General features: G+C 37.3%; 1 protein-coding gene across 2 annotated transcripts; it reads right to left on the bottom strand.

Moving 5' to 3' along the window:
* Positions 1-69: 69 nt before the first annotated feature.
* On the bottom strand, positions 70-14837 carry grap2a (GRB2 related adaptor protein 2a). Of its 2 annotated transcripts, none has more exons than XM_044100329.1 (8): positions 14503-14837; positions 7050-7183; positions 6861-6952; positions 6662-6781; positions 4081-4267; positions 2584-2676; positions 2121-2237; positions 70-872 (listed from the first exon to the last, which is right to left on the bottom strand). In XM_044100329.1, exons 2-8 carry the CDS (start codon positions 7125-7127, stop codon positions 693-695), a joined length of 867 nt encoding a protein of 288 aa, XP_043956264.1. In that variant the 5' UTR covers positions 7128-7183; positions 14503-14837; the 3' UTR covers positions 70-692. The 2 variants fall into 2 exon arrangements, with proteins under 2 accessions (XP_043956264.1, XP_043956263.1); XM_044100328.1 differs by having other exon boundaries at positions 7050-7180; positions 14503-14835.
* Between the last annotated feature and the right edge of the window lie 3303 nt (positions 14838-18140).

Raw genomic sequence — 18140 nt, 5'->3', positions numbered from 1 at the left:
TTGAGTTGTGTTATAAATAAAATCTAATTAAATATATGACAGTCATAGAAACAAACCACAAAAGTGGAATAAGGACAAAATGTTTTATTAATAGAGTAGCTATAAATGAATCCACTGCAGGTGAAATGAGCCGTTTTTATTCATACATTTATCACAGCGTAAATAATTCAGCAAAAAAAAAATATTTATGAAGAAAAACTGAGAACATGAAGTCATGAAGCAGCAAAATGTTTTTTCTGTATTTCTTTACTGAAATGTGGAAAATGTAAACGTGAAACAGGAACAAAACTATTAATCTGTGCAGCTTTTATTTTGAAAACCTTATTTTTACCTTATTCAGTTTGTGCTATATTTATGCAGCTCAATGAGGCAGAAGAATAATAAACGGTAAAACAAGTTCAGAAGGAAACATCAGGAGATGAAAAGTAACAAAGTTTCTCATCAGTGAATTTGATGATCAAATGAAACGTGAGCAGAAAGAGTTGACTGATCCGGCCAACAAGCATCCATCAATAAATACCTGCAGCTGCGTTATAATACATACGGTAAAAAACATGGCTTCTGCAGCACTTCCTGTTTAGACACTTCCTGCAGGCCAGAAGGAAATGTTCAACCTGCAGTAGCCTCGCCGGTGGAGAAGTGTTTAGAAACTCAGCCGCCGCAGCCTGGCCTGCAGGGGGCGCTTCGGCTCCTCATATCAGAGTTGTGTGGTTGGCAGGAAACAAGCCGCTCTGGCCCCGCAGCCGTCCTCTCCACCACGCCTGGTCCGAGCGATCCAAAACCTCGATGATGTCACCGGCACAGAACCCCAGCTCGTCGTCTTCCTCCGCCGTGAAGTCGTACAGCGCCTTCACCTGGACGCCGCCGGCCCTCTGCAGGAAGGAGGACAGACATTTGTTACGATGCAGCTGCAGAACGACGAGCTAACTTAACGATACACTTCCATGAATCAACAGGAAATTCAAAGTTTAACTTTATCAGGAACAAACATCAAGTTAGGCTTCAAACAACCCAATAAACCCATCATCCATCATCCATCATCCATCCATCATCCATCCATCATCCATCATCATCCATCATCCATCCATCATCATCCATCCATCATTCATCCATCATCCATCCATCATCCATCCATCATCCATCATCCATCATCCATCATCCATCATACATCCATCATCCATCATCCATCATCCATCCATCATCCATCATCCATCATCCATCATCCATCATCCATCCATCATCCATCCATCATCCATCCATCATCCATCCATCATCCATCCATCATCCATCCATCATCCATCATCCATCATCCATCCATCATCCATCCATCATCCATCCATCATCCATCATCCATCCATCCATCATCCATCATCCATCCATCATCCATCCAACATGCAAACTCCATGCAGAAAGACCCCGGCCGGGAATCGAACCCAGGACCTTCTTGCTGCAAGGCAGCCGCTCTACCAACTGCACCACTGTGAACCCACAACCCAGTAAAAATAAACTAAAACTAAGTTGATGCTCTGAGGTCTCACACACACCCACACACACACACACACACACACACACACACACAGATCTCTGCCACATTGTTTAAAAATATCACAATAATTGTTGAAAAGACGGGATCAGTTTTTCATCCACCTGTCACTTGGTCTGTCAGATGTAAAGTGATTCTGATTAATTGATTAATTGATTAATTGCAAAAGGCTCATCTGAAGCGGCACCAATACGCCTCTGAACAATGTTTTCAACATGCCAAACCAACAGGGGGCAGCATAGAGCTAATCAGATTGTATCAAGACAAACAGGACTTGATTTGTGTTGCACATTAAAATAAACAGTTAGTAAACTGACTGGGAATCGTGCGGGTGTGTTGGTGTGTTATTTGTTGCCGTCTCTTGAGTTTCTGCGTTTTCTTTTTCTCACCCAAAGACAAATACAGAGTTTTCTCAAATCTCCACTCCAGGTATTAATGATAAAATCATGTCAGCTGAAAATGGTTTGGTGACTATAGACAGAACGACCCTCATCAAGTGATTTCTGCCGCCCTGGGTGGGGAGCCAGCGTTCTGTGTGACATGCTAACAGCTAGTAGCTAGAAGTAGCGGCGCTAACCGTGGGCAGCGGCATGGTCTCGGAGGTGCGGCGAGGCTGGCAGGCGGCGCTGATGGGGCTGCTGCGGCCCGTGTGTCCGATGGTGTGCGCTCGCTCCTCGAAGCCGGAACGTTTAGCCTGAAACAGAAACACAAACTAACAGATTAATGTCGAGCAGTTTGGAGAAACTAAGACTCTACGTCGTGTTTTGGGTTTGTAAACTCCAGTTAACAATTTGATCTTTTCAACAAACGATTAATCTGACGAATCGTTTCAGCCTCGTTTTAATCAAAGATTCTGACTGAATTGACCAGATTCAGTCAGGATATGAATTTAAAATTAAATCTGAAGTTTTAATATATTGTAACATTTATGAAGCCTTTGATCTCCAGCAGACCCTTCAGTCTGGACGCTGTGCTGCAATAAACACTGAAACAAAATGATAAAACCAAGTGGTTCTGTAATGAACAGCTGAGTTTGTTACCAGCTGGCTGAACGGCTGGTCGGAGGCGCGGCGCGGCGCCGCGGCAACGGCTGCAGCAGAGTTTCGATGCTCAGGCAAACTTCCTCTCTTCACCTGCAGGAAGGAAGCAGCAAAATGAAAACACAACCTCGGCTACTCAGGCGCTCACAAATCCAAAACTTTCTCAAGCTTTCGGCTCAACGACAGTTACAGCTGCAAATAAAGTTAAACTTCATTTTTCTGAACGATGATTCTCAGAAGTGCAGATGAAATGATGGCGGTTCTGATCCGATCAGTCAGATTTCACAGAAAACGATCAAAACTGCAGCAGATTCAGAGAAAAGTTTTTACGCCAAGATGGAGAAACAAGTTATTAACAGATTTATTCATTTATTAACAAACTGTTATTAGATCTGTTCGTTTTTTAATCTGCAGCACGAAAACAACATTAAGAAGTTTGCAGTTTAAAAACTAAAATTACAACATTTTATTTTGTGTTTGAGAAAATAAACAGAATAAATTTAAATTTAAGCTGAGAGGAGAAAGGGACTAAATATGCAACTAGAAGTGATTTATGTGAGATCTGTAAAAACTACATATAAAACATTTATTGCACATTTTTTTTTAGTTTCGCTGCACTGAAAAAAACCAGGCGGTTCTTTTAATTAAATTAAATTAAACAAATTACTAATAAAAGGATGAAATTATCATAAGATTAAAAGAATCGATGACGTGATTCCAGGAAGAGCTGATCAAAAAACCATTTCCTTATTTATCAGAAACGCAAGAAATGTTTTCATGCATCCTGAAAAAAACTAAAATGTTTCACAGAAAATTATTGATCTGAATAAAGCAACAAATTATAAACTGGGATTTAAAGTAAAAAAAAGAGACGTTATGTTTCTGTTGATGGGTTAAACATTGACACGTTTAAAATTAAATGATTACATTAAAATGATTTTTAATCCTTTTTATTAAGCTCAAATTCATGTATTTTAATATTTTTATTGCTTTGATGTAATATTATAATTTTAATATTACATCAAATATTTAAATCTTGCTGTTGACAGAAAATCATCATAATTAATAGAAATAAAATCTTTAAAACTTTCTTTGTAGTAATTAATCTAAATAATGTCTGACTTCATAAAATAAATCAGCAGTTTAGAGATATTTTAATTTATTAAAAATTAAAATGAATATTATGAGTGAATGTTTATGTTGGTGTTTTCTTCCATGAATTAAAAAATAAACACCTCAAATTATTCCTGATTATTAATGAATAATATTCACTAAAATATTTGTGATTTCAACTCAACAATTTTAGCAGAAACTTATTAAAATCATCAAGAATTTTTACACCAACATATAAAACCAGGAAGTTCCTCTCAGATCCTAATAATAACTTCATTTAGCTTCATTCGGTAGCATTAACATAAAAAGAGGCGATGTTTGAGTGTCGCCATATTGAGAAACGGCCTGTTAAAGTAAAGGGGGCGTGTCCAGGTGTGTGTCTACCTGGGGGGCCGGGGGGCTCCTGCCCTCCTGGCAGCCATCTTGGAGGCAGATCTGTCTGGTTTTGGAGATGGACGTGGTTTTATAAAACTCCACCAGCTTGTTGAGAGACGTGAACTTCTCGGACCACAGGAAGTACTGGCCCTTGTTGTCCCGCATCACCTTGAAGTGCTGAACGTCGTTCTCGTGTCTGAAGCAGAACATTTATCAACGTTTAGAAACTTTAGGTCTGAAGCTCAGGATCAGATCCATAAACAACAGTTTCAATTTTTAAACACATCAGTTAAAACTCTCTTTTCACTCAGACTCACATTATTTTTATTTTTTAACAAAAATCTCATTAACTAAACGTCAACGCTGCAAAATATTTTCTCTAGTTAAAGCGTAAATATCTCAGTAAACTTGGAAAAAGACAAAACTAAAGGAGGTAATTTTTCAACAAGATATGGGAGATTATTTAAAGTCAATAATTTCTTAATATTGATGAAAGTTTTGGTAAAAGTTCCCCTTCACTTCGTTTTGTCTGATTTCAACTTTACTGAGATATTTGCACTGGAAGCTAAATAAAAATACTTGACAATATTTTGTGCTTTTGCAGTGAATGTTTTCCTAAAATCATAATTCAACGTGAAATCGTCTCATTGCTGCAGATTAAACGTGTTTTTGAAATTAACGATGTTTTCATCTACAGATCAGATTTTTGCGTCCAGAAACTTTTAACATAGAAAATCAGATTGTGTCGGTGAACTGAATCTAGATGCTGTAGATCTTCGCCTGGTTTGTTTTGGTGCAGAAACGAAAAGCTGCAGAAGAAGAATCCCAGTTTATTCCGGAGGATCAGCTGCACTGCCCCCTGCTGGTCAGCCTGCAGAACTGCAGCTTCAACTAAAAGAAAAAATAACGATCCACAGAAATAAATGGTTTTAGGGTTTTATAAGAAATGTTATTTTACTCATTTTTAAATCTGGATGGAAAATAGAAGATGGGAAAAAACTTTTCACATTTTATCTGCAGTAATTTTTGTAGTTTCCATCCAAATATTTTTACCTTTTCATAAAATCGACATTAAATGCAGTTTGGTAGTAACTAGTTACATTTATTTAAGTAATGTTTTTGGAAACATGTTTATTATGCTGCACTTTTCACTGTTTTATATTTTATCATTTCTCTCCTGTAGTAAAATTTCTAGATTTTCTTCCCACTGAAGGAAAAACACAGAAAGTCACCAGACGAAAAGCTGCAGCTTTTTACTGACAGCATTTTATGTTGCCTGACTTTGTTATTTTTTGTTACTTATATGAATTATTTTCATTTTGGTTTTCAAAATACCAAAATGTCCACTTAACTTTATATTTTGGTCCAACTGATTATGTAATTTTACATAATTTGATTAGTTACTTAAATGTTTTACTTTTGTTTCATACCTTTAGAAAAACTGCTGACATTTAAATCTGGATGTTTCAGACATTTTGACATGAAAAAAACCTCTGAAGATAAACATTTTAAAGTTCATCTTTAAAGAACTGAATGAACTCTGAGTTGAACTGATTCAGCTTTTATTTGATCAGATGAACTGAAATCCGTTGAGTCGGTAAACATCTGGATTTCCGTCCAGCTGCAGTTTCTGTTTATCGTTCCGACCATAAATGGTCACATGGAAACATAAATACTTCTGCTGGTAAATCTCAACATTTTCTACTAAAATAACATCTTAAATTAGCTTTAGGAGTTGAAACCTCTCCACAGTTTTTGGATAATTATTTAAATACTTTTATTCATGATCATCTCTGCATTCTGGAAATATAATAACTTCACAGCAGCTGTGAATATTTTCAGGTTTTATTTTTGTCCAAGTCTGGATTTTTTTCCTTTTAAGTTAAAATTTTAAATCTGTTTAAATGAAAATTTGTTGCTTTTCTTTGTTGAGTTTAGTTTCATGTTTTAAGTTTCAACATTTTTAATGATTTTTCTGTCATTTAGAAACTTCAAAACTTCAACATCCATCATTCAACAAACGTTAAAATCCTAAATAATTCTCCAAACTTTTCACTCATTACTTTAAATACCAGAATATGAAAACATATTAACATAACATGTTAATTAAAATCAAGGCCAGGATGTTTAGATTATATAATCTGGATATAATAAAAATAAATCAGATCAGAGATTTTCAGGGATAATTCATTTTAATCCAAAGTTTTAAATTTTGTTTCGAGAAGAAAAACCTTAAAGTTTGGAGGATCAGATCTGATTTAAGTGGCTTATTAAATAAAAACATTTTTCTGGTAATGAATGCAACAGATTTAAACCGTTACAGCAGCAGGAGCCGTTTGTGTCAAAAATAAACATAAAAAATACAGAAAAAAATGTAAAACTGGATGAAAACTGACCAGAAAATCAACAATAAAATTAAAGTTTGTGTGTTTATAAAAATACCAGAGAAAAACGAGAATTAAAACTAACAATCAGTAAAGTTTGATAAAAAAACTGAAACTACTACTTAATATCAGGGTGTGAATACTTAATATCAGGGTGTGAATACTTAATATCAGGGTGTGAATACTTTGCGTTTGGCTCCACCTACTTGACGGAGATGGAGAAGTCTCCCGGCGAACTCTGACATCCTCGGATCACGAAGTCTCCGACCGTTTTGTGCCTCAGCAGCTCCTCCGCCTGGCTGCGGCTGGCGTCTTCCTTGAACCAGCTGGAAAGCAAAAAGTTTTCAACCCCCAACAGATTCAGGTGGCTACACGGCGGCAGCCTCATGGTGCTGCGGGCCTTACTCTGGAGTCTGCAGGTCGATGTAGTTTTTGGGGATGAATCCTTCCTGTCCGTTCATCTCAGCCTTGCACCAATCGTCCTCCAGGTTTATGATCTGACCAGAAACAGGTGGGGGAGGGTCAGGCAGGCAGTACTCATCAGAAACAGGTGGGGGAGGGTCAGGCAGGCGGTGCGCCGCACGCAGGCCTCACCTTCAGGATGTCGTTCTTCCTGAAGCTGAGCTCGTCGTCCGCCGTGGCGGTGAAGTCGTACTTCCCTCTGGCCTCCATGTTTCTGCTCCAAAAAGTCGGACGAAGGTCGGAAAGATGAGGATGAAGATTGTCTGCTGGGAGGAAGAGGAGGAGTTACGGCTCTGCTTCTGGGCAGCAGGACGTTTATCGGGACGCGCAGCTCTGGAAATCACTTCATAGCTTCATAAATAAACTTTCAGCAATATAAAGAACTAAAAAAAGGAAATGTAATAAAGTATCTGCAGACCAAAGCAAAAGAAGATAAAATATAAACATGAACAAAACAAAAATTTGCTGCAGTGTGCTTTAATTGTCATTAATGTCTTTTTCTGCACTCAGAACTATCTTTCTGTGACATTTCATGTGAATTTGTTTAATTTTATTTGGCCTAAAACCGTCTCAGTGCTGCTCTGAAATGGAGGAACCCAGAAAGACCAAAGATAAAAGATTGGATCAAAACCCGGCAATTGAAAAACTGACTTACATAACAAAAGGAAAACTTGAAGACTTTTATGATATTTGGTTCCCCTTCCTATATTTTATTGAACAATGTGACATGTAAACTTAATCTTTCCTTTCTTTTTGTGTAGATAGTGAGCCCTGGGATTATTATTATTATTATTATTGTTATTATTATTTTATTTTTATATTTTTGGGGTGGGGGAGGGACGGCATTGTGTTAATTATTTAATTTTTGTTTTGTTTTTTCATGTTCTTTTCTTGTATGTCTATATAGCAGAAAACTAAAAAAATATTTTTGAAAAAAAAGGATTGTTTTGTTGAATTTATGCAGAAATTTATTCTGAAAGGAAACAGAATCTGAAAATATGAAACACTGAAGTTTAAAAAAAAGAAAATACGACATTAAAGATCAGAGTTAAGAGAAGAAGAACCCGATTCCTGCTCAGAAAAACAGCTGCTGTTAACTCTGAAATGTTAACTAATATTACTGTGGAAAGTTTCTTTTTCCATTTCTGAACAGCTGCTGCACTTTGCTTTATTTTGGGAATCAGATTAAATGGGGTTGAAAACATGAAACATATAAAAACTCAATTAAGGTTTGTGGAGAAATTGGTAATAATAACTTCCTCATAATGTTCAACTTCCTGGCAGCTGCTCCTTATTTGGTCGAGAAAACAGGAAACGAAAGATTAAATCAAATGAGATGAATAAAGACGCTAGAGAACATCGGGCAAAACCTTCTGGGGTAAAACCTTCTGGGGTAAAACCTTGAGGGGTAAAACCTTCTGGGGTAAAACCTTCTGGGGTAAAACCTTCATCAGTTTGTATTTGAGCAGCTGATTCCCATCACTGCTGCTGCGTCTTTCTGGCGCTGGGTTTTCCCACACTCTTGAACGCGTCTCAGTCTGAGGCGGCGCAGCGACGGATGTGGTGAGTTTATCATAAAAACTAAAAAGTGGTTCCTGCTTTGGCTGCAGCTTTGCAGGCGAACTCTTCTCAGCTCTAAAAATATCTAAATCTGACGCTCGGCTCGTTTTCCTGAAACTGAACTAAAACTACGATTCTTACAGAAATACTGTCTGTGGTCTGAGCTGCGAGGAAACCAGAATGTAAATCAGATAAATGTGAACAGTTTGTGACGGTCAGAAAATTTACTTTAAGATATTCTGTGAAGCAGAAAAATCCTGGTGAAACTTTTCTCCTGGCGTTTCCCAGCATGCACTGGGTCAGGAGACGGGCTGGAACAGCAGCTCCGGAAACCCCGGGGAAACTAAAACATGGCCTCAATATTCAAAAATTATCTGAAATTTGCAAATACACCGAAAATGCAAACTCCAAGACACAAATAGCATAGAAATGAAGAGAAAACTTTTTTTTTCAAAACCTAAAATAAAAATGTTACAACCAGAGAAAATGGGAGCAAAGCGAAGACACAGCTGAAGCAGAATTCCTCCAGGCCACCAGGGGGAGTCTGGAGTCGGCAACATTACATATGTTAATGTCTGTAATATTCTAAAAACTGCTTGTTTGAAAATTGACACTTTCCCAGATAGTCTGGGGATTGCATTTGTTTGGTTTATTGTTGGTTTTTGCTTCTTTTTTCTCTGATTGAAGCATTTTGTTGTTTTTTTGTATTTGTGAGTTTTGGAGTTTGAATCATTCATGTTTTTGCTCCTTTAGGCCATCAAACCAAATCGCCCCAACAACAGCAACCGTTCCAGGTTGTAACGGTGAAGGATGGCGAGTTCAGCTGTGGATCTGTAAATATGAACATGCAAAGCGACTCTGGATTCATGCAGAATTAAAATAATCTGGTTTGAATTGCAAATCATGTTGCTGATCCAAAACGAGCCAAACAGTTTTAAGACGATGGATTCAGAAATGCAAACGGAAAACCCAAACCTGCAGCTCCGACTTCCTCAGCGCAAGGTGGTTAAAAGGTGTGTGTGTGTGTGTGTGTGTGTGTCACACAAAGTAGGTTAAAGAGGCGCAGCAGAAATCCAGGCGGTGCTGTGCAGAACCTCCTCATGTTTGCTGAGCCCTCGGTTTTAATCACTATGAGCTGAAAAACTCCATGGATGAAAAAATTCTGATCTTTTTGTTTGTTTCAGTTTGTTTAACAGAAAATCTGATTTTTACACAAATAAGGTGAAGTTCTCAAATGCAAAATAAACGAAATGATGAACAAAATGGAAATTTGAATAAACTTGTGTCAGAAATATTAAATCCTTCAATGCCTGACATTTACAACATGAAACTGTGGAGTGAAATGAACTCCTGAATTCATTTCATAACGAGTTCATAACGAGTTCATGTCAACATCGTCTACTTTACACTTTACTTTGATAAAATCTGATCTCTAAAAAAGGCATTTTTAACAATGTTTGAGTTCTAAAAAGAAAATCAGACCTAAACAAAGTTTTCAGGTCCAGAATCCTCCTGGGTTTATTTGTGAAGATTACTTTTAAAGATGAAGTTATAAAAATAATCCACATATGACAGAAACAGATCATCTTTACGGTCAGATTCAGTTTTTTTGCAGTTCCTTTCTAATATAAAACAGATCGCAGCTTCCTGAAACAACTCAATGGATTTCTGTTTTTTACTGATTACATTTAAGCTGCGGTTTAGGAGACAATGACTCTTCTGTATTTTTACAGCGACTCAAATAAATGATTTACAGTCATTCGCCGCAATAAAACATGTTTTCCTCTAAACCTGTTTCTATTTTTTAACAAATCGTGTTTCTGTGTGGAGAGAAGCTGCCAGAACGGCCAAACGAAGCTTTGAACACAATCTAACAATTATATCAGAATATTAGTGTTTTGGGTTTGTCATAAACAGGATGTTTATAAAAAAATATGAAAACATGAAACTCCTTGGATCTTTGAAAACAATCCTTTCAAAATAAAATCCTTTTCACTCTGGCAGAAAAATGTTCAGGATGAAAAAACATGAAAATAAAGTGAACATAAAATATAACGTTTGTTTTTACGTAATCACATTTTAATGGTCAAAAAAGGCAATATTTCAAATCAGAAAACTTTTTTGACAAACTATTGAATAAACAGACATGAGAGTTTAATAAAAAAATAGATATTTATAGTTTTAATCTGATCTTCAACCATCAGATTGGAGCAAAGAGTTTCAGGAAATCATTCGTGGAGATTCTTTAGAAATGCTGACATTAGCATTAGCTGCTACATGTTAGCATTGAGATGCTATTTTAGGCTAGCATAGCTTCCCTGCTAGGCTAACTCTTCGTAGCACAACCTGAACACAGGAACAATGGTTTCCAGCGTCCAATCAGATCGATTAGAAACAGAAACGCACTCCTAACGGACCAGAGAGAAACGGCTTCGTTCTCGCTGCTGTTAGCGAATGTAGCTGTGCGTCAGATTTACAGCCGTACTGGGAACACAAGACAAAGGTTCCAGCTCCCGTCACTGGTAAATAAAAACAGAGAATGGGATGAAATCCATGTCATTAATTGATTAAATGACAGTCCCAGTTTGATGGTCCTGCCTGTTTTCCAGGCACAACTTCAGTAACTATTTTACCTTCAGTTTTTATGAAAAAACTCAAAATTCAAACATCACTTTAAAAAAAATAGGAATTTACAATTTGATGCCTTGAAATTTGGTCTCTGTCTCTTTAAGAAGCTCCTCCATGATGCCGTTTACATTTCTTAAATGTTGGACTGAAAAGAAATGAAATAATTTCTGAGACATTCTCAGAAAGAATCAATCTGTTTTTAACGAGGGACAAACATCCTGCTTCAGAAATCATTACGGATATTATTCCAAATTCATAATTTTACCAGCAGGCCACAGAACAAACATTAAAGCTGCAGCACGTAACTTTTATAAAAATTTTACATATTTATTAAAACTGTCTCCATGTTCAGACAGTAAAATATGAGACAAATAATCAGTAAAATAAAAACAGATTCTCCCTGTGGTCCAACTGCCAGCTGCAGAACCAGGCGGTCAGAAACAGCCAATCAGAGCCAGGAGGCGGGGCTATGCGCTGTCAATCACCGTCAATGCCTTTTCACATTAATGAGTCTCTTCTGGATCATTTTTAAATAAGTTTTTAGATTTTATCTGATCTTTATGAAGGTTCAGGTTCATTAAGGCGACTCAGCAGAACGACGTGTTTCCTGAACTTATTGATGACAATAATTATAATTTATTGATGACAATAATTATAACTTATTGGTGACAATAATTATAACTTATTGGTGACAATAATTATAACTTATTGATGACAATAATTATAATTTATTGATGACATTAATTATAACTTATTGGTGACAATAATTATAACTTATTGATGACAATAATTATAACTTATTGGTGACAATAATTATAATTTATTGATGACATTAATTATAACTTATTGGTGACAATAATTATAACTTATTGGTGACAATAATTATAACTTATTGGTGACAATAATTATAACTTATTGGTGACAATAATTATAACTTATTGGTGACAATAATTATAACTTATTGGTGACAATAATTATAATTTATTGATGACATTAATTATAACTTATTGGTGACAATAATTATAACTTATTGGTGACAATAATTATAACTTATTGGCTTTTCAGGCAGAAACAGTTTCGACCTCGGAGGAACGGCGAGTCGCTGTTTCAGCGTTGAGACGTTTCAGCAACACGAACCGTTTACAGCTTTGATCTTTTTTTCTGTTTTAATAAAATGATAAATGATAAATAAATGATATTATTATAAACAGTTTTTCACTCATGCGCTCCGTTCGGCGGCGGCCTGAGGTTCAGTGCCTTGCCCAGTGGCACGTCGTCATTTACAAGGAGGAAGCTGGAACTGAACCCACAACTTTCAGTCTAATGCTTTTTGGAGGAAGACCAAGGCCTAAATATTAGTTAATATGTTATAACTAATATTTAAAGTATTATTAATAACTGGACCTTCATTTGTTCTCAGAACTCTTGAATTTTCCGCCTGAGTGTGAAAACGAACTGAGTTCAGGGATGATCTGGCAGTTTCAGAACCAGCAGGTGTTGCTTGCAGCGCTGCAGCAATGCATGAAGTTTCACTGCAGCTCTGCTGACAGAATGACTTTAGAAAGTCAAAGTCAAAATGTTTCTAAAAAATGTGATGGATCATTTTAGAGAGTTTAAAATCCAGCGGAACCGAAGGGATGATGTCAGTTTTAGAGCTGCTCTGATCAGTTTCATATATTTCATATTTTATCAGAGCTGAACATTTTGATCAGTAAATGATGAATTCATCACTGGAATCCAAGCAGAAAAATCACCGATAAGTTCAACTGTTCTCATCAAACTGTCAGAGGTTTTTATCTGCAGGATGAATATTAAATATCAGCTTTAACAAAAATAAAACAATGAATTTAACACCTGGTCAGTTTTTAACGTTTTCTCCATTCTGCATATTTAACCTGCTGGATCCATCCAGAAGAAGGAGGCCAACGTGGCCTAATCAAAGTAAATATCAAAAAAAACATTTCAATTTCATATTTTGCTGATAGGAGCAGTCAGTTTTGGGCCGCGCTGTGGAGGCGCAGTGGATACTGAGGCCTTCAGTCCTCGACGCCGCGGGTTCAATTCCCGGCCAACGTTTGCCGCATGTCTTCCTGTCAGCCTACTGTCATATAAGGGACACTAGAGCCCACAAAAGACCCCCTGCTGCACACTCCTGCTCAGCTGGCTGAAAGGGCTGATGAACTGAGCTGCAAACACACTCAGAGTAAAGAAACTAAACCGACACGCCGATTAACCCCGTAAACTAGTAGCAGCACATCTATTAGGAAGCTAACGCTGCGCTAACGGCATTAGCTTCACTAACTCACTGAAATCAGCTTCCAGAGTTTCTGAAACGAGCTGAACGGAAAATAAAAATTCTCCTAAAAATTCTCCTAATGAAATGATAAATGACATTTTCATAACGTCACAGAGCGTTGATGCTTTACTGTTCAAACTGAAAAGTTGTGATAAATTATTGAGCTCATGTTTTCTCTGCTGATTTCTCGTTTTCTTAAATTAAATTAATTTAAACATGTTTCATATATTTAAAAGTATTTTTCTGTTCATGGATCTGCTGTAGTTTCGCCGGCTTTACAAACGGAGGCAGAAAGTTTCTCAACAATAAAACTGAATAAAATGAATTTTTCTAAGGAGAAACGTAGATTTAAATGATCAGATAGTCAAACTTTTAGCTCCACTGAAGTAAAACCTTCGCTCCAGGTGTTTGTCTCTGCTTGTGGGGCGGCAGCAGCAGGTCAGGGTTGACCTTCCTGAGGGGTCAAGGTCACAGAGCTGCAGATGAAGGAGCCTCAGCAGCTTCAGTCGTTTCTGTTTGCAGAAAACCTTGAAAGCGGTTCGTCTCTCCGCCGGGAGTTCTGCTTTTCTACAGCAACATTCACAGAAAAACTCAGAAAAGCTGATTTCATTTTCTAACGGAGCGTTAGGTGTGTGTGTGTGTGTGTGTGTGTGTGTGTGTGTGTGTGTGTGTGTGTTTCTGAGCTCACACTTCCTCAGAGGAAACCGTCCTCTCTGCAGCTGCTTCGGACTGAAACCACTAAATAAGTTCAATAAACTCGAACCGTTTCTGTCTCGTTTTCTCTCTTCTCCATTTTCTGCTCAACACTTTTCAAAGCGACCAGAAAACAGGAAAATATTCAACTTTTTATGTGTCCAGAAAGTTTTTTTTTATGGTTTTCTGGCTGAACTGCAGTTTTTAAAAATCTAGTTCGAGATAATGTCTGATCACTTCAAACATTTAATGACCCAGAAAGTTTGTAGCGGAGAGAAAAAGAAAGTCTGTGAATCGCTTTCAAATCGTTACTTCGGCAGAGAGAAACAGAGAAAGAGGAAGAGAGTCACCTGACTGCGAAAGGAGCCTCTCTGTGCCTCATGTTGTCAGTTTTTCAGCAGTTTTTACCTTTTCTCTTCTCTTCCTGCTGCCGAAGAGCCGCGGAGCTCCTAAACCCGGCAGACGGTCCCCGCTGGGCGGCAGCGCGGCGGCATCACCACGGCGGAGAAAAACTGAAGATCCGCAGTTCAGAGGAAGACTGGTGGTGATGAAGATGATGATGATGATGATGATGATGATGATGATGATGATGATGGTGTCCCGGGGAGAAGATGGAGTCAGCCGCAGATGAAGCAGCGCAGTGTTTGAGATGAACAGACAGCCGCTAAATAAATCAACTTCCGTCTGAAATGAAAATATAAATTCAGAAAAGATGGAGCTGCAGACTGACCGCGCAGCGCCCCCTGCTGGACTCACCGCCACTTTATTACTGTTTGTGGTTAAATATTTGCATTGAGGTTAATTTTCCGTTCAGCAGAAAATGTTAAAAATCTGCATCAACAGGTTGCAGGTTAAGGTAAGCAGTTACTTATTTAATCAGCTGTGGAGAATTATGAAACGGAAAAATGAGATGATGTTAGTGAGCTGACGCAGAGATCCCAGCATGCACCGGGAGAAAATGCAAACTGCATGAATGAAGACTTTAATGCTGCAAAGCAAAAATAAAATATCTGGATTTTATTCAAAACTCGATTCAGCAAAATGACAGAAAAGTTTTTCACAATTTAACCTCGACGGGAAACAAAAGCAAAATGAAACGAGGCTTTTTAACGAGGCTTTTATTATTTAAGATCTTTAAAGTGTGGCAGGCGTGTTTTGTAGAGCCGCGTTTATCAGAAGTTACAGCTGCTCACCTGAGTCATCTTTTCCAACTTTATTAATATTCACACATCCTCCCGGACATCAAGTCCAAATTAGGAATTGTTTCTAATTTATTTTATTTTGTTAGAATAAAAACGTTTTAATAATTATAATCTGAATGAACCTTGTTTTATTGTTCAGATCTTTTATTACTCAGGATGTCAATAAATCCTCATATTCAGGCCTTAAAGGAGCCGCAGTTATTACAGGTAATATTATCCATAACACTGGGATGGTTCACATATTTTGTGGGAAAATAAAGTAAAAATTTACCTGCAAAGAGCTAAAAAGTTGAAAGTCTTTATTAACTTGATTTCAGACGTGAGCTAAATGTTTCTGCAGCTGTTTTTTCCTGTTGAGTCAGAAATGAACATTAATCTGGAAACTTTAATTTAAGTTTTCTCTGATCCAGAACCAAACCAGCAGCATTTTGTTGCTGCGCTGCTGAACCACAGACTAACTAATAACTGAAACTGGAAATAATGAAAGTTCAAACGTCCTGCGCTGATCAACTTCCCTCTGCGTAACAAACATTTGATTATCATCATTATTAAATTACAAACAAAAAAAGCTTCTCAGTTTTCTCTATTTTCATTTAAATTAAAAACAAGTTTGTTAAATCTGTTATATTTAAAATTCTCAGGATGTTTATGGTTCCAATGATTCCAGTTTAAATGTGTTTGATTATCCAACAACATGCTGCTGGAAATATTATAAAATTATGAATAGAATTAAAATATTTCTTATAATTTATTCAGATAAAAAAACTAATCCAAAGGAGCCTGGAGAAAAATCAGCAACAGTTACATTCAGAAGAATCAATGTTTAGTTTAAAAGTATCAGCTCATAAATAATATTTTTTATATTTTTATATTTTGTCTCACTCTGGAGAAATTCAGGAGCAGCAAACTGAGACATTTAGATTCACATCACATCAAAAAATGAAAAACAGAATCAGAAATTACATCCTGGACCACAAATAATTTAATGAAATTAATATGAATAAATCATCTTTTCTTATTAAATGATTAATAGAAAAATAAAAAGTTATTACAACAAAAATATTTTATTTGGAGGTAAAAACTATAAAATTAAACGTCGTTTCAAACTGTGTAATTAATTAACATGCATGTGGCGACAGTGGAGAGGAAAACTTCCCTCCCACAGGAAGAACCCTCCAGTAGAACCAGAACCAGAACCAGAACCAACCAGAGGTTTGAGAACCAAGAGAAGATTTTATGTTCAGGAGATTTAAAGACTTGATAAAAGAATTAATGTTTTACTAATAAAGATAAACAGTTTTAATGTGTTAGCATAGCGAAAGAAGAAATGAATGCTTCATACTCACAAACTCTTATTTCTATATAATTTAATCTGAAAGTTGGGAAAATAAAATGGGACTCAGTGGAACAAGTTGAGTTTCTCTCCAGAAAACCTTTTAGCAATTAGCTAATTAAAGCTAGCATGAATGGATACGATTAGAAACAGGAAAGAAGCAGAAATATTTACTGATTCTGAATGAAATGTGTCAGTTTGACTGGAGGAGACATTTCTGTCAGAACCGCTCAGATAAACTGGAGTTGGTCAGATTATCACCACTGGAAACCTTCAGTCAGACGCTTGTTTTACGACCTCTAGCATGTTTGTTGCATTAATTGAAGAATTTTCAGCTTTTTAAACAAGAACTTTAAATCAGAGAAAAATGTTCCAGTCATAGAAAGAACCTGAGCTGCAAACTGCAGCATCCTACAGGCTGCAGCATCATGCAAGCTGCAGCATCCTACAGGCTGCAGCATCATGCAAGCTGCAGCATTCTGCAGGCTGCAGCATCCTACAGGCTGCAGCATCCTACAGGCTGCAGCATCATGCAAGCTGCAGCATCCTACAGGCTGCATGGCGGCTTCCAGGAAAGAGTGAGGCAGTGAGCGGCTGACCTGAATCTCCAAACCACTCTCAGACACACACACACACACACACACACACACACACACACCCACACACACACACACACACACGCACACGCACACGCACACACGCACACACACACACACACACACGCACACACACACACACACAGCAGCTGCAGGTAGAAACACACATCCGCCTCACACCCTATTACTCAACACCACAACTCTTCTCTCTCTCAGAGGAAGAGCTGCAGGTGTAGCTGCTAATAATTTAACTCATAAAATCAGTCACTGGAACTCTTTTCTCCTCCTCCTCCTCTTCCTCCTCCTGCTCTTCTTCCTCCTCCTCTTCCTTTTCACTCTGTCTCCTCTGTGAAGTGATGTCTCATGTCTTACTTTTCGTTATCAGTCTGTGGTTCCTCAGAAGTCAGTTCTTCTTTTATTTGTAGCCGCCTCCTTTTGGTGTTTGTTCTTAGAAAACATGGCGCCTCATTCTGACGGCTGATTTTTCTCCTAGCAACCAATAAACCATTAAAACCGCACTAAAGGCTTACTACAAAAACACAAACTCTTATTGAGTTTTTTTCTGTCTCCTGTCTTTGAACATTTGAAATAAGACAAAGTTAAAGATGTCCAGTAGTTTAAGTTAGTGAAGGTAGTTAGTTAGCTTCTGTATTTTCAACAAGATATGGAGCTTTGGTCAGTTACTCATGAATATTGAAAGTGGCTCCACAGTAGATTGTTTCACTTATAACAAGTCAGCATGTTAGAAGCTCCTGTATTTTGCTGAAAAGTTACTTTTAAGTTTGTTCTTTTATTTCTAGTTATTAAAACCTCTGTACTGAAAACTGAACAAAAACACTTGGCTTGATTTTGTGTTTTTGCAGTGCAGGTAGCTCTCAGTTTGAGCTTTTTATTCGAGTCATTTCATACAACTAG

Source organism: Gambusia affinis, linkage group LG19 (genome assembly GCF_019740435.1).
Source record: "Gambusia affinis linkage group LG19, SWU_Gaff_1.0, whole genome shotgun sequence".
Classification (NCBI taxonomy): domain Eukaryota; kingdom Metazoa; phylum Chordata; class Actinopteri; order Cyprinodontiformes; family Poeciliidae; genus Gambusia; species Gambusia affinis.
The sequence above is the reverse complement of the archived record's forward strand: the minus strand, read 5'-3'. Positions and strand labels throughout refer to the sequence as shown.